General features: G+C 42.8%; 1 protein-coding gene across 1 annotated transcript in view; it reads left to right on the top strand.

Annotated features, from left to right (window-relative positions):
* Window positions 1-22,812, top strand: part of elavl4 (ELAV like neuron-specific RNA binding protein 4) — a 71,361-nt gene that overhangs the window by 21,770 nt on the left and 26,779 nt on the right. The window contains 2 exon segments of the mRNA XM_054602535.1: window positions 8,915-9,001; window positions 14,013-14,259. Of these exon segments, the coding sequence (XP_054458510.1) occupies window positions 8,915-9,001; window positions 14,013-14,259 (334 nt within the window).

The raw sequence follows: 22,812 nt of genomic DNA, 5'->3' as shown, positions 1-22,812 counted from the left end.
GTGTGTGTGTACGAGCACGGTGCCTGTTGTTTGGCTTTGGCAGCTTAACTGGGCCCAGCGCTGTTGCTGTGTGATGTTTAAAGGACGTTTCAAGGTCACGCTTTCGACAGTGCTCACCGCCTCTGACATATTAAACATTTATGTATTTCTGTAGCCAGATGAATTATAGATTCAACATGCAACTGAACATGCTACAAAATGGCACCATTGTGGATGGTAATAGACACATTAGGGCCTACAAACAGCATCCTCCATGACAGCCTCTAGCCTGCCTTATCACGCCAGTATAGCAGCACGAACACGGGGGACAAAAAGGCTGATCTCGGCTCTATTCAGTATAACAAGACACTTGGAAATCCCACAGTGGGAGGAGATGGGAGGTAGAAGGTCCATCTGTAAGTCAGTTGTGGTCAATGACTCATAAAGATCAGGGCCACTGTACGTAAAGATCATAATATTGCATCTGACAGCCTTCATCTAAAAATGAAAAGCTATCTCCTTGTGAATTAATGAAGGGAAAACACAGGCGAGGTCGATACAACTGGACTATTTTCTCTCGTCAGTCATAGGATTGGTTTGCCTTTTTGACGTAGCGCACATGAGACCAGAGGTAGCCAACCAGCTACAGCCACTGGCACTTATCGGGCCATAATTTGAGATAGTAATTCTGATAAATTCAGAGTATTTTTTCCCAACAGGAATATGGATTCTCGCAGTCAATGCATATTCCCTTCAAATTGACAGGAATGCTGCCCTTCCTACACAGTATAACTAGGGTGGAAATGGAGGGAATGTGATATACGATGCTTATCAAGACTGATAAAAGTCAGCAGCAGGCATGAACAGCACCTGTCAAGTTGATATCAGGAGGTAGAGAGAGAAAAAGTCAGAAAGAGAGGAGAAAGGCAGCCATAAAATGAGATATAGACGTGCGCTATCTCCTGGTTGCACACGCCGTCGGACTGAAACGCAGTTGCAGAATTTTCTATGGCAATCAGCCACCGCCTTCTATATGTTTCGCAGCCACATGCTACCGTATATGTGCAAGGAGAGAGTCTCCTGTGGGCATTTTCAATTACTCCGCACTGTACGACAGTAGGGGGGATTAATCTGCTCGTTTGAATGCACGCCACACTTAATGGTTGAGCTGGTGTGCCGGCAGGCCTCGTCTGTCAGCTGTGCCGGTATACATTTAGGGCCTTTGTGTCTCTCTCCTCTCCTCCTGCTGCTGCAGTAGAAGCCATCTGTAAATTGCACCACTCTCACATCAAGTTATGCTGAGATTAGATTTTCACAAAAGATGGGCTCATTATAATTTCTCAAGTCAAATTCCCAAATTGATTGTGTAATGACTAGTCCAAAGCAACTTTACAGCATTCGGAAAGTGACTGAAATAGTTTAGCTATTACAGTGACAGCATATTTAAAAAAAGGACAAATAAATCTTTCAAACAGGTTGATTGATGTAGTTGAATGATTCAAATGGCACCAAGCTTATAACTACACCAAAGACCAAGAAGTGAAACTACGAACAAAATAATTTGATATTTCATAATGTCACTCAGCACAGGAAGAAGGCTGCCAAGAGATTTGCCAGAGGATGGATATGAATATTTTAGCCTGTGTGTCTATCAGCGATGTAGTTACCCTCCTCAACATCTACATGTAGTTCCGAGTTATTCATTGCCTCCATCAAACTGTGTACTCATTAAGACAGATGACGGACGGCTGTCCTTTTCCCTTGCAGCTATTTGATTATATGAGCTCCGGTTCAGAGCTGAATCAATAACCAGATTAGCGAGGCATACACACATATATATATACACACACACACACACACACACACACACACACACACACACACACCCACACACTCTCTGACACACACACTGACATACACACAGCCACACCCTCACACAGTACCCAATGCTGTGGGATGAATTCTCGAGTAACAACGGTCGGTTTGTGTCTCTGTGATTTAACTCTATGCCTTTGCTGCAAGGCACACACACACACACACACACACACACACACACACACACACACACACACACACACACACACACACACACACACACACACACACACACACACACACACACACACACACACACACACACACACACACCCAGAAGCAGGCCGTGTCTGAGATGCAGCTGATGGGGGAAAACAGTGATTAGATTAGGAAGAGCTCTGCTTAGCAGCCGGGCCAGTGTTCCTCTCTCTCTCTCTCTCGCTCTCTCTTGTTCTCTGTGTTAGTGCTGCGCTGTAGGTTTTGGTCTTATCGTATACCTCCAGGCTGCTTATAGCTTTTTAAATACCTGTTCAACAAAGCCAATATTACCACTTCCAGCCTCAAACCAGTTTTAATTAGAACTCCTACTGTGAGTTATAGAGAAGAATTGAGTTCAGTCAAAGAAGTTTACAAGGTTCTTATTCGGGTGCTTGGGGAGAATATTCTTCGGGGCGTCATTTGGGAAAGTTTCTTTAGCCAGTTATCTTTTTCTTCAAGGCTCTTTTTTATACCCTAAATAAGCATCTGTAGGCTGGAGTAAGCGATGTATGTACTTTATAGCTGGTTACAACAGCAAGACACTGCTGAATTGCTTATTTCTGACCTGATCCATGCAGGTGGGCACAGTAACGATGTATGGTTGGGTAGTTGAGTCTGAATCTGTGTGCATTTGTTCTTGTTTGCATACGTTTGTTTACGTACGTGCTGGTGTATTTTAGTGTATTTTGCTAAAGATAGGAGAGCGCTTCACTAAAATGGCTGGTTGCCTGCACAGGTGCGCGGACGCATTCACCTGCCAGCTACTTGTGGAGGTGGTGTCCTCGCTCATGACACGTGGTGCTGACTCAGATGGATCAGACTGCTCGGTCCCGGTGCCTCACTGTCTGTTCCTGCGTCCTCACTCCTCTGTCCCAGCCCCAACTAAAAGCAACTTTAGCTCAACATGTAAATGATCACTGTATGGAAACACAAGCTATTCCCTGAAATGCAATCTGGAACTTTTTGTCAATGCAGTGCTGTAGACTCGGTTGTAGTGTCACTTGTATTTTTTGAGAGTTAAAGTAACTAGGTTGGATATACACACAATCATGGCAAACATGATCTTTGTGTTATGAAAAAGAAATACAGTGAGTAAACATAATGACATATTTTTGAGGGCAAAAGTGTAACTTGTGAATTTGTGGGAATTTCTTAAAATTTGCCGCGAACGTCCACCTGAACTCAGGGATGAACTGTTTAGATTTTGGAGGTCAGAGTTCAAGGTCACTGTGACCTCATGTCAGAACTATTCACGTGATATCTCAGGAACGCCTTGAGCAAATTCCTTCATTTTTAACGGACATGGATATAAACTACACTGTTTGGCAGAGGCATTGAACAGCCTGGAATTAATTCTAGTTTAACAATGGCTGAAGGAAATAAGAGTTTCTCTGAACATGTACACACGAGTGTTACTTTAGAAAGTTAACATTAACCAACAGGACCATATTGGCCGACCCTTACACACTGCATCAATAACCTGACCTCCTGCAGAAAACTTCGCCATTCCAGAATTAGCAACAGCTTCCTAAACTGCAAAAAACAACCCAAAAAGTCAGTCTTACAATATTATGTCAATGTCTAACCTCAATCATCTCACAAGAGTTCTGCATTTTTTGGGCTACCTTCTAGTCACACCTTTCATAGATGGAGAGAAAATGTTGCTAGTAGTTTAGCCTCTGCTAATCACAGCTAAAGGCTCCTGGCTGCGGCTACAGTTAGCAGAAGGCTAAACTATTAAACGATATCTCCACCTCTCCAATAGTTTTGTCGAGATTAAAACATTGTCTAATGTCTAATCTCTCTCTAATGGTTGAACCTATCAGGAACATTTTCTCTCCACCTCTAAAACTCTCGATATTGTAGCTGGCTAGAGCCTCAAATCACAGTCTATCACAGTCCTCTATAAATGTGTAACATAGCAAGATGACATTTTCAATGTGTAACCTTAGCCTGCTACTATGTGCTGATTTGTGTTTGCCCCCAGTCTTTCCTTTGCTTCGCCTCCAGCTAACACCGTGATGTAATCATGACCTCGGCACGAAAAGGGTCTCTTGGCAGAGTTCTTCCCGTCTCTTCCACTTCGTTTTTACCCCTTTTCTCTTATTCACCATGTGTCTTCGCATGCCTTCCATCCACAGAAATAAGATTAATACTTACTGAATAGGCCCTGCATGTTAGAAAGATATCATCTCCACTAAACCTTTAACCACATTAATGTAGTTTAATTAGGATAAAATCCAATGTAGGGGGATGAGACCATGATATAGCCTCTTTAATCCACCAAAATGTCCCAGCTAAGGGCTTCGACGGTGATCACTCTCATCCGTCACACCCGGGGATTACAGCGGGACAGACAGCGATGCGCAGCGGAGACATCTTGCTGATTTGACTGAGCCGGGAGCAGAGATGCTGGCTGCAGCAGCTCGATCTGGCACAAAGGCTGCCAAGCCATTGATGGGGATTTGATGCTGTTCAAGGGAAGGTTTCCGTTGGAATGATGTTGCTGTGTTCACTTGCAGCTGAGGATTGGGTAGAGAAATAGGGGTCATGGGGCATCAAACAAGGGACCTGCTACTGGCACCCGAGTGAAACTAGGGGAACTGTGATGAGGACCTGAGAGGCCGGGTTAGGCCTGGGACTCAGGGACCGGGACTTGGGTTGACAGGCAAGGCCAGGCCTTCAATTCCAAAGCCTGGTCCCCGTGCTCCAGGCTTCAGCCAAACAGCTAGGCAGGTGTCCAGCTGATCTCACACCCCCACAAGGGAGGAGCTGCAGAGCACCGGTCACTGGAGCTGCACAAATTGAAGTGTCATCTCCAGAGTCAAGATGCTCACCAATTTTCTGCATGCGTTGGTGCAGAGTTGGGATTCAGCCAGTGGACAAATGGCTCTAGTTCCGCCTACAGTTTGGCTGAGCAAAGGAGACCATGGTGTGTGTGTGTGTGTGTGTGTGTGTGTGTGTGTGTGTGTGTGTGTGTGTGTGTGTGTGTGTGTGTGTGTGTGTGTGTGTGTGTGTGTGTGTGTGTGTGTGTGTGAGGGAGAATGTGACTGTGTCTGTATGGAGCACTGCAGGTCATTGTCCGTCTTTTGACTGCCCACAATGCAGCATTAATCAGTTTTTGAGAAACGTGTTTTAATTAAAGATAATTACGGGAAGTAAATGTGGGTAGAGCGGAATAGTTACATCACTTCGGTTATGAACATTTAAATGCTAAATGTTGCAAAACCTTTTGTGCCAGACTCTTAAGCCTTCAGAATGAAGGGCAACCAACTGAGCAATACATCAGATATTTAATGTTTGGCATTAAGAATCTTTGCCCAAAGTATCACCTTATGATTGTGAAACATAAATCATGAGGTTATTATATAGATCCTGTCTGACAAGCCCCTCGGCAGTTGGCCGTATCCTGTCATCTCCCGACCTCTGAACTTACGCAAGTTTGTGCCGATTACCCAGGGACAGTGAGGGAGTGTGTGGGAAAGCTGCATCGATCTCACCGGAAGACTGAAACATCACAAGAGAGAAAGAAGAGAGAGGGGGAGTCAAGCCAAAGTTAAATGAAAAATTGCTTACATACACGTCTGCCGTGGTCTGGAACATTTATTATTCCGAGTCACACAGAGAGGAAAGAGGTGCAGGAGGATAGAAGAAGAGAAGAATCCATTTGGTAAAGTAGATGCAGATCGATGAGACTGGAGGCAGGCAGGCCAGAGTGCAACAGAGGAGGGAGTGTGTGTGTGTGTGTGTGTGTGTGTGTGTGTGTGTGTGTGTTGTTGAGTATCTGTAATGTGTCTCTGCTTGCGTGCATGAGGCGTCCCAGATTACTTTCCCTGATTGATCTGGCCCAGCATCCGTCTGACCTGCAGGACATTTCAGAGCTCGGAAGATGCTGTTGGAGGTGGAGCGATATAGAGAGAGAGAGAGAGAGAGAGAGAGAGAGACAGCCTGGAAGAAAGGGAGGGAAGAGAGAAAAACAAAAATCGATAGCGCAGAGAGCATTACATGGAGCTCGACTGGCCAAGAAGCTGAGATAGTAAAGTCGTATTAATCCCTTTGTGTCTCAGTCCGTTTGATAGGAATTCCAATTCAGTATCACTTTTGGGGAAAACAAAGGAACTTCAGTCTGAGTTTAGCAGTACGAGGTGGGGCTATTCACGTGTCTTATTGGACAATACATTTGAATACAGTGCTGTTTTCTGTCAGATCATTTTCTGTCATCCTATTTTTTCTCATTTTAACAAGCCAAATCATGTGGGAAAAAATAATAATAAAGATTAAGCCGCATGAGGCATAAGGAAATCACTAATAATATCTGAAGCAAGATGGTGAGGCGAAGTCTACCAAGTCAGATGGTTGCATGCTGGCTCCATTTTGTAGCTGCCAGCCAGTGTGTCTATCAGTGGAGAGATCCTGCAGCATACTGTCTACTCCGCAGTCTCTACAGCCTCTCCATCTATCCCGGCCAAGGCAGGCTAAATTGATAGTCCAAGCTCTGTATGAGAAGGGGAAGGGAGGCCTACGTCAGGACAGCAAATATCAAATGCAGTGTAAACGCAGCAGGAGGAGTGACGGAGGTGAACAGGACAGGAAAGGAAAAACACAAACTCCTTGGTAGTTTCCATTTTTAGCTTGTGCCATAAGTGACATAAGACAGTAGAGGAGAGACAGAGATCATCTTTGTGTGTAGTATAAAAGAAAATGGATTCATATACAGGAAATCTAAAAGAAAGCTTCTTCTGCTGTTGGTATTTTTTCGACAGTTAGAGGAAAACAAATGTTTACTCCCCTTTCTTGCTGTTGGCAGATACAGCTCGTCCTATTTGACTGCGGTACCGAGACACCATTGGCCGAGAGCCCAAGGAGACAGGAAGCACTTTTGTGGCATCAAATATTAACGGCGTTATAGAGTGTATTGATTATATAATACGTTTTTCCCAGCATCTGAGCACGGACTGAAATGTATTCCCTGAATAATTGAAAATGTATCCATGAGCGGTTTTTCATCTCAATGGTTGGCGAACGTAATTGCATTGCACCCTTATTCCAGTGTTATTTGAGATTTTATCAGAAGACGCACATGTGTGTGTGTTTATGTGATAAAAGCGAGGACAGCAAGAAAATGAAGAAAGATGAAATTGTGTGTGTGTGTGTGTGCGTGCGTGTGTTGCGCCCGAGACTCTGTTTGTTTTATCGAATCGCCAAGCGTTGAATATTGAGCACTGAGTAGCACAGAGACTTAAACGCACTTCTGAGAAATGTAATATTCCCTTCTTTCCGACATTACGCTCTCTTGCACTATTCTGTATGTTGACTGTTGAAATGGAGACTCATACATCTGCTTGCTGCTTCTTACATTTGTATCACCACATTTGGACATGCTGCGATTACTCTGCTCTGTCTGCTTGCTGCGGCACACCATTCACTTTCCACCGCCACATAGATTGACGGCTTTACAGAATGGGTGAAAAAATGTTTCACCTCTGCCTAACAATTTCTTTTTTCAGGGTATTTTTTTCACATTTAACAGCAGGCTATACAGTATGTTGTCCTTTTAATGAGATGAGTGTTGGTCCACTATACTGGTTGTGGTGGCTGCAAACTGTACCTAGCGTGGGTGTAGCCTCAGGGGTGTAGCTATCCCTGGCGCTCTTCACTTTTGGCTCTTTCAAACAGTTATAAATACACCTCACTGGCTTTGGCACACCTGCATGAGGTTGAACTATCATACATAAAAGCTTAACAATGTTATAATATATTAGATTTGAAAACCTAATGCCTTAAACCAATTTGTCCCAGTCCGATTCACTAAGTAAAAAGTGTTTTGTATATTTTACACGACCTTTATTCAACAGTTACCCTTATGTCCTCACCAGACTAAAACAAAGCTGGCTCAACTTCATATTTCTATAAGATCATCCCCAAAATATCTAAATATTCACCATTTCCTGTCAGCTAGTAGAGATGATATTCCCTGTCCTCTTTTCTCTCCTGACCTCCCTGCCCCTCTGCATCTTATTTTTCACTTTCAAGCTGACAGTTCACTCTCATTTAGACCTCCATTATGCATTTCTGCTCAAGTTTACAAGACACATTGACAACAGAACATGTACAGCCCCTTTCTTTCCACTCCCCCACCTCTGTCTCGCTCTCTTTCTTTGAAGTATTGGAAGTGTCTTCCCCATTACTCAGCCCTTGCCTTCTCTTCCCCCTCCCATATGATCCTTCACTCCCTCTCTTCATCTCGCTGCAGGAGTAAATGAAGGCAGAGGTCATCCCTCTTCTCGTCCTCCTCTCCTGCTAAATTGGCTGCTTGTAGCATCCGTAGATGGCTGCAGGCATTTAAGCCCCCCGCTCTGGAGAGCTAGTGAACAGACTTCCTGCTCATTTGTGGCGTTTCTGTCTCTTCAACCACAGGCTTGTTTACCCGCAGAGAGCATGAGGGAAACCCTCATTATAAACCCTGCCAAGGTCATTGCAGTCGCCACACCAATCTGCCAGCTTCAACACACATATGAAATTTTATTCAATCAGTTCTTAAATTATTAAAACAGCCTGAAAAAAATAAAGGAATAATATCTTCTTCCCCATTTCTATCTTAGCAATAGACAAACCACTCACTCATCTCCATCAGTCACACTAACCAAACCCATCCTGAGACACCTGTCTTTGTTTTAGTTTGACTGGTGGACTGTTAAAAAGACGTAGCTGTATCTTTCTAGTGAGCCGCCATATTCCCCATCACCCCAACCGCCCCACCCCACCCCAAATCCCACAACCACCCTACCCCTTTAAAGTGAGTGTATGATGTTGACGGTGGGCTGTGCGTCCCTCCCCCCCCTCCCTGTGCTCCACTCCATAGGGGTCGACAGAGACACAGTGGCGTCAGGCAGAACTCCCACAGCTCCAGGGCTGGGCAGAGAAGGGATTGCTGACACAGCCAAAGATGGTAAGGAGACTACTGCTGCCAAATGGATGGCCCAGCCATTTTACACACCCATGAAGTAACATGATCTGATATTGTACTGTGTTTACCTAAATACGCACTGGTTGGTGATGCTGCTGACTGAGACAGTTGGAGCTGGAGCAGAGATTGATGGTGAGAGGACCGGGGGGATTGTGAGGGTAGAGGAAGTTGTGCACAAATGAGTGAGAAGCAATATTCAGCTGCTGACGTGTTCATCCATTGTGTTTATATGAGAACGGCAATAAAAAAATGCTTATTTTTCAATTTATATGTACATGTTCATATGTAAGTATTTTTTATCACATCTGTTACAAATCAATTATGCTGTTTAGCTCTCATTAAAACATGCTGCTACCGTAAGCATTTCTGACAGGCCTCTACTCCCTTGCAGACACTTACTCATGTTGCTCACTAGTATAATTTGTCCTTTGATGCCCCCTTTCTCCTGTATTGAGCACTCTAGCGCTCATTAAAAATTAATCTGTCCCCCCATGCACTTTGCTTTATAGCAACTGTAGCTTCAGCATTGTTTGTTTCAAGCCAAAACACTGTCATTCTTAAAGGGACAGTGTGTAGGATTTGCTGGCATCTTACTGTGTGGTTGCAGAGTGCAACCAACTGAATACCCCTCCGCTGACTCCTCCCTTTTTTCAAGACTACGGTATTGTGGGCCGCGGAGTGCAAACCCGTGACGCCGCTGTTCGCCCTTGCCATGAGGCCATCCTTCCCATAATAACACTTCTTCAGGAGAAACTGAAGTCAGGCGGCAGATGGTGGTTCCACGGTTTTGCACTCTGCGGCTCTTGTTACCACAGTGTCACAAGCATGTTGGGGAACTACAGAGGCCTTCAGGGAACATAAAAACACCACGATTGTTTAAGGTGATTATACACTAATGAAAATCTAGTTATGAGTACTTTATTCCATTTCTGCTACTTGATCTCCAGAAATGCTACACACTTGCCCTTTAAGATGCCACTTTTAAGAATCATCAGGTATCTTCCAACTTATAGTTTCCATCATACATGTGTCCAACAACTAACACAGTCCACATGTATTACTCAAGGCTAGAAGCCCGGTGCTGGCTCTGCCTCCTACATGCGTAGAATTGCAAGTTGTGCGTAAAAGGAGCTGTACCTCGAGGCTGAGATCTTGAGAGGGCTGTGTGTTGTACCAAGTCAGCAGGACATGCAGTGAGTTCTGTCCACAGCGCTAGGCTCCTCAGCGGGAAAGCAGTGGCAGCCGAGTGCTCACAACCAACATGAAGTGGACTGCTGAGCAGCACAAGTGCTGGTGGGCAGGGACAAGGAAAGGGATATAATTGGCCACTGGGACTCGGCAGGTCCCTGTTAATTAGAGGCAGCCATTTTGGTGGAAAAATTCCTCAGAAAACGTCCCATGGAGTTGAAAGTCTCACTGACAGAATGGAACGCAGCAGGGAATGTAAACAGATTTAATAAGGCCCTCTCCAATCAACTCTGTTATGGCTAGATACTATTCTCTCCTTCCTCTCCGCTCTCTCCCTCTCCCTCTCCCCCCTCTGTCTTTCTCAGTCTGTCTCTGTATCTCTGTTGTGGTAGAGCAGTGAGTGAGTAGGAAAGGATACTGTCAAAAGAACAATTTGCATGCAGCTCTCATCTTGAGAGCTTTCAGACATCTCCCTGTCTGTTTGTTTTCTGCTGTGGGTTTGGGCCATTGTTCTCTCTGTGCATGTAAGTGTATGCGTGTGTGTGTGTGTGTGTGTGTGTGTGTGTGTGTGTGTGTGTGTGTGTGTGTGTGTGTTTGAGTATGGGCTTTTCCACTCTCTGCCTATGCCACACAGTGTGTGTGTGTGAGTGTAAATGAGAGGATGGAAACAGATTAAAGACTGACATTTTGTTGCCGTTGCTGCTGCTCCTAAACACTTAGATGGAGGAAAAAAAGAGCAGTAGATAACTAGAAACACAGCCCTTTTTAAGATCTGCCTAAAGTCAGAGAATAGACGGCCCCTGTAGACACCCTATGGCATTGTATGTATAGGTATTTCTTTATATATTATCATATGTATATATTCAAAATTTGGATAAAGACCACAGTTTTTTTTAAGCTGCTCTTATCTTCTTATTAAAATTAACTGCACACCATTTGACTTTTCTAAGTAATCTTTTGATGGTTGGGACGTCACTGTTATATTATTATATTTTATATTGATATTAGTATTACTATGTGTGGTATTAGTTTGGTAACTAAAGAGTTATTCGTAGGCCTGCTGTTCATTTATCTTCATCCCTTCTTACCACTACACGCAGGTAAACAGATAAAAGTAAAGTGATTAAAGATTAAACGCATTGTAAATGTCTAAAATGGTTTTGAAAACTATTTCCGTACAAACTGGGAAATTTTTTAATTCTGCTTCGAGATATATTATTAGAACACAGGTCCACTCTTTTGATAATCCAGAAATAGAGCGCAATAAGACTCGTGCGCCGTTTCTCCTTTGCTAAAACCAGCCCTGCTTCCAAGTGCAGCCTGTCTGTGTGTGTACTTAAGAATGGTTAAAAATAGACAGGGAGCTGAATGGTTGAGCAGGGGAAAGGGAGAGATCTGAGCGATGACTTTAAAAATTTGATTGAATCAGATTAAAGAATATTTGCATCTTAATTTGGGTTACAGCATGTTTTGGTCATTGCAGTGCTTGTGCAGCATTTAGAAGGGAACTTTGTGCTCAAATGAACAGGCCTTTTTTTCTAGGAATGTGAAAACATATCATACAGGATCTAATATCAGTGCAGGAGGACACTGCAGGACATTAAAAAGATAATAAAGATTCTGTCGACAGTCTGCTTATAGTCTCCTGGTCTGGTTCGGCATTAGTCAAGATAGAACTAAGCTCTCTATATATTTATAATAGCGCCTCCATCTTCTTTTTTCCTGTTTTATCTTTCCACCATTTAATGATTAGATTTAGAGGTCTCCACTCTCGAAACAGTGACACTCCCCTCACATACACACAAACACATATATGCAACAAAAGCCATTCATTTGATCAAACAAATGTTTTTTATGCAAATGCATGAATAATTTCACTTCACCCATTGCTATTGTTGGAGAATAATGTTCGCTCAGAATAAGCATTTCTATTAAATATGTATCAGAGTGCTCTGGTAGAAAAGTAAAGTGCAACCTACCTCCCTCCACCGACTTTTGACTCTCACTCTTTCTCCTTCATTTTTTTTTTTTTTGCTGTTCTCTCACACTTACACCAACCTCAAAGTTGTTTGAACACTTTGATCCGAGATGCTCTGCACAACCAGATAAGAAAACACAAGCTTCTCCCTGCCACAGCAGCAGCATCAGCAGTCAAACAGCTAGCTGAAGGGCTGCCCCTGTTGTTGCCCTCTCCCAAAAACCTCCGCCACTATCAGAGAACCATTTGGAGACGCCTTTTCCCGTCTTCATGAATGTCTATCTGTCTCAAGTGTTTGTTGAATAGACCCTTTTACAGACAATGTCTTAAAAAACATGCTTGCATCGCTACAGAAGTGGCATTTTGCAGAACGCGTCAGTGGTTACTCTTAGTAACTAACGGTAATGGTTGGCATAGATAATAAAATTAGTATGTATTCAAAAAAAATGTAAGGCTTTTATTACTACTGTTTACCAACTGTTACTACGAGCAACCACGGACACATTTGCCCGGATGGCGGCAAAAATGGCAGCAAGCTATTAAACCTACTGACTACCACTGGACAGATCAATAAAGTTTGAGTTTGTAGCGCACATTTTAAAAAACTCAATAAACTCAAAACAATGGTTTGGTACATGACCATAGGTAACATAGCTGTAAGCATCTAGTGCCACTAAATATATATATATATATATATATATATATATATATATATATATATATATATATATTATTTTATTATACCCAGTCACCAACAGTATACGGATTAGGTAAGTCAATTTGTTTAAGTTGCATTTGTGTTCTTTGGTTGTTAATGCACTTGCATAGCTTGACAAGTTATTGCACTCTGCTGTACTTCCGTTGCCAAACTGCATTCCCACACTTAACTATTTCATCATTGTTTACAAACTGTAAAAGGGTCTATTTCTTAATGTTTAATGTAGCCTGTGCTGTGTACTGTGTGTTCACTATATGTTTAGTGTGTGGTTCCATATGAGGGTTTTGCAATGTTTTGATACAATATCTGTGTGATCTGAGGCAAATAGTTTTTTACCAAATTGATCATTTGTTGACAGCTTTTCATATTTCAAAAATATAAGCCTGAACTCCATTTTCCTAAACTTTTTTCCTATTCCTAAACAGAGTAAGTATTGACTCTGCCTTGAAATACTTAAATCAAAAGTTATTAATGAAATACCTGAAAGATCAAGGTACTTCATCACATTGATGCAAAATAATATAAATTCTATATTGCTATAACAACCCAGTCGCTAGAAAAATGTTACTGCAAACCACAGATACGTTGAATGTCAACATCGCCCCCACCAAAACCCAAATCAAGTAAAAATGATTGATGGTTGACAGATGTCATCTGTATAATGTAATAATGCATTTAGTAACTATTCCAAACTGAGAGAAACAATGTAAAATTATTTTTTTCTACTTTTCCACTATTGAATTCCTGTCAGGCAAGAAATAATTGAATGTCAAATTCTAAAACGGATATAATGTATGTGCTTGTTTAAAACCCTTCAAATGTCTGGGTAAAAAGGGCTTTTAGAGGGCTATTTCCAGACTTTTGATTTGACTTAATGCTAAAAATTCATGTTTTTTAGAAAGTTGATTTAGAAAATAACCACTTTGTCAGAGTCTTGTATGCCTTGCTACATATTCAGTGTTCAAAATTTGCTAAATAAGGTACAGAGGCCTTTGCTAATGAATGCAATCTCTCTCCTTCTTCCTCCCTGCACTTTTGCTCTATGGTTCCTCTCTTTTCCTCTCTCCTCTTCCTCTCTCCTCCTCCTCCTCCTCTTTGCCCTGCTCCAGATCATCAGTAACATGGAGGCTCCAGTGACAAATGGCCCCAGCGGAGGAGGCAACACATCCAACGGGCCGACCACCAACAGCCGCGGCTGTCCCTCGCCCATGCAGACTGGCCAATCAAATGACGACAGCAAGACCAACCTCATTGTCAACTACCTGCCCCAGAACATGACCCAGGAGGAGTTCCGCAGCCTGTTTGGTAGCATCGGCGAGATTGAGTCCTGCAAGCTGGTTCGCGACAAGATCACAGGTACAGAATGGAGACGGTCCATGTTGCAGTGGGATACTGTTGATTGTGTTTTCCCCTTTTCATGAACTTGGAAAATAATCTGCTTAGCCTTCACATGATTTAAGGTGTATGAAATACGTTTAAAACTTAAGTCTAACAGCTGTCAATTACAATTTTATGCATGAAATTAGGATATGTAGTATACTGTGTGAAGATTTGAAAGTCACCTAAGGCAATTCCACCGATGGAAAAAAGAAAAGGGTTAAGCACAAGGTGAGCTTCTATACTGAGCTCATCCAGAGCTGGAGGGATTAAGATGCTTGCTTTCTATATTGACAATTTTGACTGGCCTGATCCTGGCACTTTAAGACTTTCTAGGGCTTTCTATTCACTTCAGCATCCTGCTTTTAAATATATTATATTATAACACTCAACAAACCACATATTTAAAAATATTGGTCATCTTTATTTTCATTATATTGTGTGTTTGTTCCCCCGTCACAATCTTTATTTTTGTGATATTTGGGGTAGAATGTAAATTGGTAAGAAAAATTAAATAGTTCAAATACTGCTAAAGGATCAAGGTAGGTGTAGATACAGTACGCCAACAGTACGCTGTGTGTTGAATGAAGACACACGTAAAGAATGAAATATGAAATGAATAGTTCACTTTACATAAGTGTATACAAGCCCACAGCCCAACACCATTCCAAGCAATTTGAGTATTTGACAGTAGTCATTGCATGCATTGTCTTCTAGGAGTAAAAATCCATCTCTGTCCTCTGTGTGTGTTCAAGCGCTGTGAGTCAGCAATGCGGCAAAGTGCCACATGTTCTCCAGAGGTGTTTAAATTAAGCAGCACTTCGCGGTGCTAATCATGGCTGTAATCTGGGCGTAGTGGCTGTGTGGGTGGCCATACAGCAGATGGATCAGGGGAGGGGGTTGGTGCGGCTCTGTGATAATGCTCCATAATGGCTTTCATTTTAGATCCTACTTACTGACACTCTTCTCCTGATAATCTCATTAAAGAGCACCAGGCTGGCAGGCAGTGTGGATCACCGAGCCGTTCTCAGATAGCAGGCAAGTCGGAGAGAGTAAACACACACATGCACAGATATACACGCGAACATAATCACCGAATTAGATTTCCTGTAATAGATTAAGTACAACCAAAAGGCCAATAGTGATGACAATGTTGACTGTAAACCAGAAAGGGCCACTAGCCCAGCCGTCCCTGCCTCCTTATGGTCTCCCATTCTTTGAAGCATATTTTTTGCGGCACTACAATTCCTCTCTAGGACCATCTTCCTCTTCCTCTCTAATGGGCCACAAAATGGAGCCTGAGAGTCAGATACACCAGGATAATGGAGGACGATGTGTACAAAAATAACACTGGGATACCACATGCTATCATCATCACCATCACCATGTTCTCTCTCCTCCCGATTTTCCCCTCAAGTGTTATTTGCCAAGCGGCAGTGAGGAACCAAGCTGATATTTGGAGGGAGTTTAAAAAAAATGAACAGAATTGCTGTAAACCTGCTTGGGCCCTTAAATGGGGAACGTGAAAGAGAAAGGTAGAATTGTTTGTTCGCTTACTTCTAAACCATTTAGGGTACTTCTCTGCTCTGCACTACAAGGTGTCTCTGATGACTTAGCATCAACGCAAAAAAAAAGTTATAAATACATCCCACCCTCCCTCAATCTCCCCCTCTGGTGTATGCCTGTTTTGCTCTCCCATGGGTGCAATTTCCTTTTGCAAACTTTTAGGCTAACAAAGCACAGACCCCCTCTTCTAGCAGGGGATGCCAAGAGGCTTTATACTCTAACAGTCATCCAAATCATTAACAGACTAAGCCAGGTTTGCTAGCGGGAGGGGTAAAGAGAGGGACGGGAGGAAGAGGAAAGAGAGTACAATTTTTTTTTTTTAGGCCAATGTATACACCTGTACCCTTTCTCGTCTGTCATAAATATCTACACATCGATGTGTGATCAACTTCTACTTTAATAATTTGACATTTTTATCCGAGTGAGTCAAGACTGAGGAAGGAGAGGATATTTTTTTACATGCTGAAATTTCAGCAGGAAACCTCAGAATGTCTTGAGGGTGGTTAGAGTCTTCTGTAGCTACACATTATTCATATTGATGGGGATATTAAGGCTTTCATATTTTATTATGCAGTGTGAAAAGTTTGAGGAGTATAGAACAAAGTTTGGTTTTAAATATTTTAGCATTACAAGACTGAAGTATTCCGCCAACAAATTCACGGATTCAAGTCTTTTTTGGTGTACATACATTTTGCAATGTATAGTAGGTTTGTGTTGAGTGTGCGTCCTGACTGACCTGTGAGTGTTTGCTGATCAGGTGTGAGCATATAGGCCTCTCAGAGGTACAGTAGGTGTAGTGAGACAGACAGGTCCTCAGCTTCCTGTGGACTTGCTCCTGTCAGCTCCAATGACGCCATTGTGGCGTGAGGCTCGGGTGGTTACGGGAAGGCGGAGACACTCCAGCTCGGTCTGTCACCCTGGCTGACTTCAGCTGGTATAACAGCCACCTCTGGGTGTCTTTCTTGCTCCCCACATGCCTGCCCGCTTGCCTACCTGCCTTGCCTGCCTGCTTGCACAACAACCTCTGCCTGGTGAGCTCACAACACGGCGGGGACATGCAGGTTAATCTTTTATTAAAGGCTAGCTAACACGCACCTCGCTGCAGCCCACACACACTTGCACACAAGCCCCAGGCCTCCTCCTGTCTGCCTGTGTACTCTTAAGGAGAAGAAGTCTTAAAGAAGATCGTTGTTTGAATTAAGTGTGTATACTGTGGTGGCTTTTAAATTTGTCCACTTGCATTCCACGCAGAGAGAATGCAACTTGTGCAAATGCTCTTTGGCCCGGGCACAATGGCTCTGAGACACTGTGGACTATAGATTGTTCCACTTCTAGTATTCTTTCTTTAAATGGAAGTTAAATGACTATTTAAGCAGCAAATTGCCAGTTTGAAAGCTCATCTTGAGCAACAGAAGATGCAACCAGCAAAAACATACATGCAGACCCTAATTTGAGCTAGGAAAGATCAATGTGGACCTTGGAATATGCTAAATAAGCACTCATAAACGTCTATAAATGCCCATGCACTAACACACACTTGGAATTGACTGATCCTTGTCAGTAAGTCATTTTTCATGATCATTTTTCTGCATCAGCTGCATTTCTGCTGGAGAAATGAATACATTTGTTTTCCATAATGAAACGGAGGAGAAGGAAATGGCTTTTCATGCTGGAACAAGGATTGATTGCGGGAGGGGGGGCAGTCATTTTTTGGATTCACAGTATCCAAAAGCTCCGTGGCATTTACTCTGTAGAGATATATATGATATCTTTCTAGCTTGTTGAGTAAACAGTCGGCCATGTTCACCAGCTGCTATGTGTCTGCCCTTTTCCGGCTTCCCTTCAGGTAGCATTTGCTGTTGCCCAGCTTTCAGCAGCAAACTCCACTCACCTTTTCATAAGGGGAACAGCTTCTTTTTTTTTTCTCCTCGAGATGCAAAGGAAATAATTCTCATGTCTATATCAAACCCTGTAAAGACATCATCCCAAAGCACGCTGACAGAAGCCTTCGGTGCACACTACTCTAGTCACCTTCCATGTGTTGGTTTTATACAGGGAATCTGGGGAGCTGATGCAAATCATAGTGACAATGTAGCAAGCCAAGCAGATGTTGGCTATGAAAAATAGATGGACTGTGATGTCATCTTAGGAGTAGTTCAAGTCAGAGCACCTCTGACAGACAGAAACTTCAGTACCTTGTGAATGCCTGCTGCGAAACCCAATTCTTACATAAGGACAGGTACACCTTTTTCACATAGGTGCAAAAATATATCTCAGGTTTGGTGGATTCGGCTTGCTTTGCGTGCACAAGTCCTTGGCTCAGGCAGCACACTTCCATTAGTCTCATTGTCGTTCCATTTCTGTTATGGAACATCAAGTGCACCCACAAGTATTGCGAGCATAAAATATGCATCTAACCCTGAACTGTAAGGACAGATGGGCTTAGCTCCAGCACAAGGTCTGTCAGTCTAACGGGGAGCAGATCAAATATTCACCATATAAACCTCAGTTTACCCACATCTCTTTGTTGCTACTGAAATATACATTGACAACACGCTGCCGAGCAAAGCGGATTCTCTTTGTACTTCAGATTGCAAGCCGAGCAGTTTTCTAATCATTACAAGAGTGATGGGAACCAAACTTATTATTCCTCCGTTTGTCTTATGATGAGACCAATTTTACATCTTCTAAAAACACCTTAACAACACAAATTCAATGTAGTGACAAACCATCACATACTTTTCACATCCTTCGTGAAATAATGCAGAGCGAGATGTGGCACAGTGTTTACATCTCACATGCAGGCCTCATTTATCTGGACCTGAAATGGGCTGAAGGCTGGAGATAGCGTGAACAAAGCTGACAGCGAAGGAGATGAAAAAAGGATTTGACATCTCCAAAGCCAGGTATTAAGAGAGCTGCCAGGCTCAGAAGTGCAGACACAAGCAGGCAGACACACATTAAAGTTTCAGAGTCCCAGGTCTCCAGAATGTCCTGTCTCTCTCCTCTTAGCACCCCCACCTCCACCTCCTGCGCCTCCCTCTGCTTAAGACCCAGAATTGGACGCCCTTAGAGCTTGCTCAGCTGTACTGCTCCTCTAGTGACCCTCACTTCAGACAGCCTCTGTCCACTCTCATTCCACTTTGAGTGCCCTTTACATGGAGCACAGAGATCGCGACTGTCCCCTGTGTCTGCCTCAGATCCAGCAGCTGAATGTGCCTCAGAGCTGGTTCCTCACCTTCTCGACCCTCCACTCGGAGTGCACTGTACCTGGGCAGGAAAGAGCCAGACAGTCCCGTTGTCCCCAGCCTGTGTGCCTCAGGGCTGGGATTGGACGGCTGAGGGCTTATGGGTCTGCTCACTCTGTGCTCTCAGAGAGAGTCCAAGCAGGTGCAGCACGGTAGGCTCGGCAATCCTGACGTAACAGGGTTATCCAAGTCTTAAAGGGGCTTCTCTGTCCGTCGGATTGCCTTCGATATCTCAGCTGCACAGCCAGCAAACCAGCCCACTCAGTGCAGGCCGCAGTCCGCTGGCCCCAAGGCTCTGGGAGCCACCAAGAGGGGGTGGTTTACATGTGTGTGTGTGTGTGATTGTCCCTGAGCTTCTACGTGGGCAAGTGTGTGCCTAAGTATGTGTGTTGGTGGATGCAGGGCCTTGGGAACTGAGAGTGGGAGCCTCCTGACTGCAACAGTGGCTGCTACCTTGGCAACCCAGGAGGGAAAGATGTGTTGAATGAGTGAGTGGGAGAGGGATCTACAGTAGATGCATGCATGCGGGGGACGCGGCTCTGTTTATGAATTTAGTTATTTAAACGGGGCTTAATACATGCCACATGATATGCTCAAACTGTACTGCTAGTATCTGATGTGCCGTGGTCTTTTGTTCTCTTTGTGTTTATTTTTTTGGCAAACTCACTCAACTCCCTCTCCCTATTTCATATGGAGTTGACCCTCTTTCAAGGTAAGTAAAGTGTGATTTGACATGAAGCTGGTGACAGGGCACCTTTTCAATTGGGGAGCTTTGGCCCATCAAAAATAGCAGCAGCAAGGGGGCAAAACATCAGAGGATGGAAGCAGTGAGTTTGACACATTTATTTTGACAAATTGAAATGGTTTTTTTGTCCCCTCTGCCTCAACTTAAAATGTCGCAAAATTCAAGACTGACCAAACGGATTTGCGTCTTTGTGGGGAGAAGAGGCTGCTCCTCTCAAGGTGTGTTAACATCAACGGCTCAAAGCTCTGGTGATCTATGAAAGCCACAACCCTAACCCCTCACCCCTTTTGATGCTTCTGTTCTCCCATGACTACTCTTACATTTCTAAGATTGCTGCATCAAGATTCAAAATAAAGTAATTGATGCAAAAATGTGGCAGCAACGTAAGCGTTGATAACATTCTTTGTCTATAATTTATACATATACTTTTAAAAAATAGATTTTAATCTGGGCTCTGTACAGAATGAGGCACTCTGGGTGCCCACATAGATTTCCTCCAATTTCTGATTCAACAACGTCAGTGATGACAGTAGGAGAATGTCAACACTGATAGGCTTTTGTGACAATTCGCAAATTACTTGCTCAAACTGAAAAATTTCAACAAACAGTTTTAATCTTGGACTGGTGCAAATTCATGTCTCTTTACATCTTTGCATTGAATTTATATCTATTTGCAGCGCACAAAAAGTTTGCCTTGGGGGCTTTCACACTTTTCAAATGAATGCATGCATAAACATATACTACAAAAAGTTCTTATATTTATGGAAATGTATAAACACAAAAACACAAGACAAAGAAGGGAATAATTTGGCATAAAATTTGAGAAAAGTTGGCACCACTACAGAAGTAAAATGTTATATCTATGTTGACAACATAGTGTCAGTATTTCAAATTAACTTTTTGACTAATAACTACACACTTTCGGAGAATAGTATCAAGTCCAACAGATTGCAGGACAGTAAACAGTGAAATAAAAGGTTTCATGCAGCTATGCGTTTCATTTGGTAGCTACCACTCTACATCAAAGAGCCTATAGTGGGTTGTGTGAGCCTTGCCTGATGATAGCAGGAGATGAAGATGCTTTCATGTCTGCAGTACAGGGCTCTTAGTCACATAAAACATCAAAAAAGGCACAAAATAATGACAGGCAGTATGCAACTGGAGTCTGTACCTTACAGCGTAAGATTGTGCACCTCACAATGAGGCACATGAATAGGTTTAACTTGATTATATGCCTGTGCATTCAATGTAGCCATGCATAGATCTATTTAGCTTATTTGTTATTATCTACCTATATTTCATTTTACATAGGTGTATACATTTTCCCTTGCATTCTCTGGTGTGTGTGTGTGTGTGTGTGTGTGTGTGTGTGTGTGTGTGTGTGTGTGTGTGTGTGTGTGTGTGTGTGTGTGTGTGTGTGTGTGTGTGTGTGTGTGCACAGAAAGGGGTAAGAAAATATGAAATGACATAGTGGGGCCAGCAGAGATGACAACCGCTCGAAGTACACTCATTTTCTCATCTCACACGTTGAGCAACCTGCTGCTCCTCAGGAAACAAATAATGGCTTAGTCATAACACCTCGCCAACTCACCAAAGAGCTACTCACTAGAAATAGCAGTGATTTTACCACTGAAAAAACATGCCCACCTCCCATACAATTTATGTCAGATTGTACAAAAGCCCTGCCAAAAGAGTGGAGGTGGGTCCAAATTAGCCCTCACTTCCTCACTCCTCAACTCCATGTGGCTAGTGTGTTAGTAACTCCGGACATAAAGCACTGCAGTGCTGTAGTATATTGGTACCTAAACCAATTCAATATGTATCGATGGATTCAGATCTACAAGTGCATTCACATATGTAACACACACAGTATAATATCATTAACAAACTTAAGATTTATATACTTCACATAAACTTCATTTGGGGAAATTCTTCATTACAAAACCTCTGCCATTATTCAATTTACATACTTTTTATTAAGAATCCCCTTTTCATTGCAGCTGAGCATTTTCTTAAGTCGTTACAACTGTTAGCTAGAAACTGGCACTGTAAGCAGCTGACGAATCAAAGCCAAATGAATATCTAACCTCATTAAAAGGCCATTATCAAGAGCAATGCATCATTTGGGTTCTTGGTTTTAATTGACAATTAAAGTATATAAGTTAATGTATCCATTAAGCTAATTGATCAGCACAAGGCTGATTTTTCTGTAAGCTACAACCCCATTAGAGGCTATTTATCATGCATTTTTAATAGCTTCTCCATATTACCTAAAAAGCCATACTTTCTCAAGTTATTTTCTGGAATTATAAAATACCACTAGACCGTCTATGGGTGTAAAAAGAGGCTTTTATTATGCAAACTGCCTTTATATAAGATCAATTCCTGTGACACTTATAAACACATTTTTAATTCTGTTCAGCAACATTTATTTTACTTTATGTTACATTTTTATGAATATTATTGTTTAGCAGCAATGAATGATAGATGACGGGACCTTGAAAATCACTTTTACAGTTTTTACTGTTTTCACTTTTACAAGACCTGATCTTGAAGAACATTTAAATGTGTGGCTAGAAACAGCTTTAGCAAAGTCCCGTTTCTTTACCTTATAGTATTACATTTTGCCTGGTGTTGTGGGATCTTGCAGCCTGAGCTGGCCTGATCCTTACATTCCAATAAGACATCATGCTAGGTTAAATGATGCAGAGCCATTTTAAACTGCCTCAAAACTGTGCTTAACCTCGGTGTGGTGAGCCGGAACAGAGCGGGGCACTGTGATGGTGTGATCCAAACGCTGATCCTGCTGGGGAGCATCGAGGTGGACAGGGCAGGTGTTGTGACAGAATGAAGCCAACCACACTGCCCGCTGCCTCTGCATGCATTCTGTAGGTTATTTGAGCATCTATTGGATTGCTTGTGCATATATATGATGAAAGGATGGAAATAGACAGTGTTCTACATCTTTTCAGT

This window comes from Anoplopoma fimbria, chromosome 8 (assembly GCF_027596085.1).
Source record: "Anoplopoma fimbria isolate UVic2021 breed Golden Eagle Sablefish chromosome 8, Afim_UVic_2022, whole genome shotgun sequence".
NCBI classification, from domain to species: Eukaryota; Metazoa; Chordata; class Actinopteri; order Perciformes; family Anoplopomatidae; genus Anoplopoma; species Anoplopoma fimbria.
The sequence above is the reverse complement of the archived record's forward strand: the minus strand, read 5'-3'. Positions and strand labels throughout refer to the sequence as shown.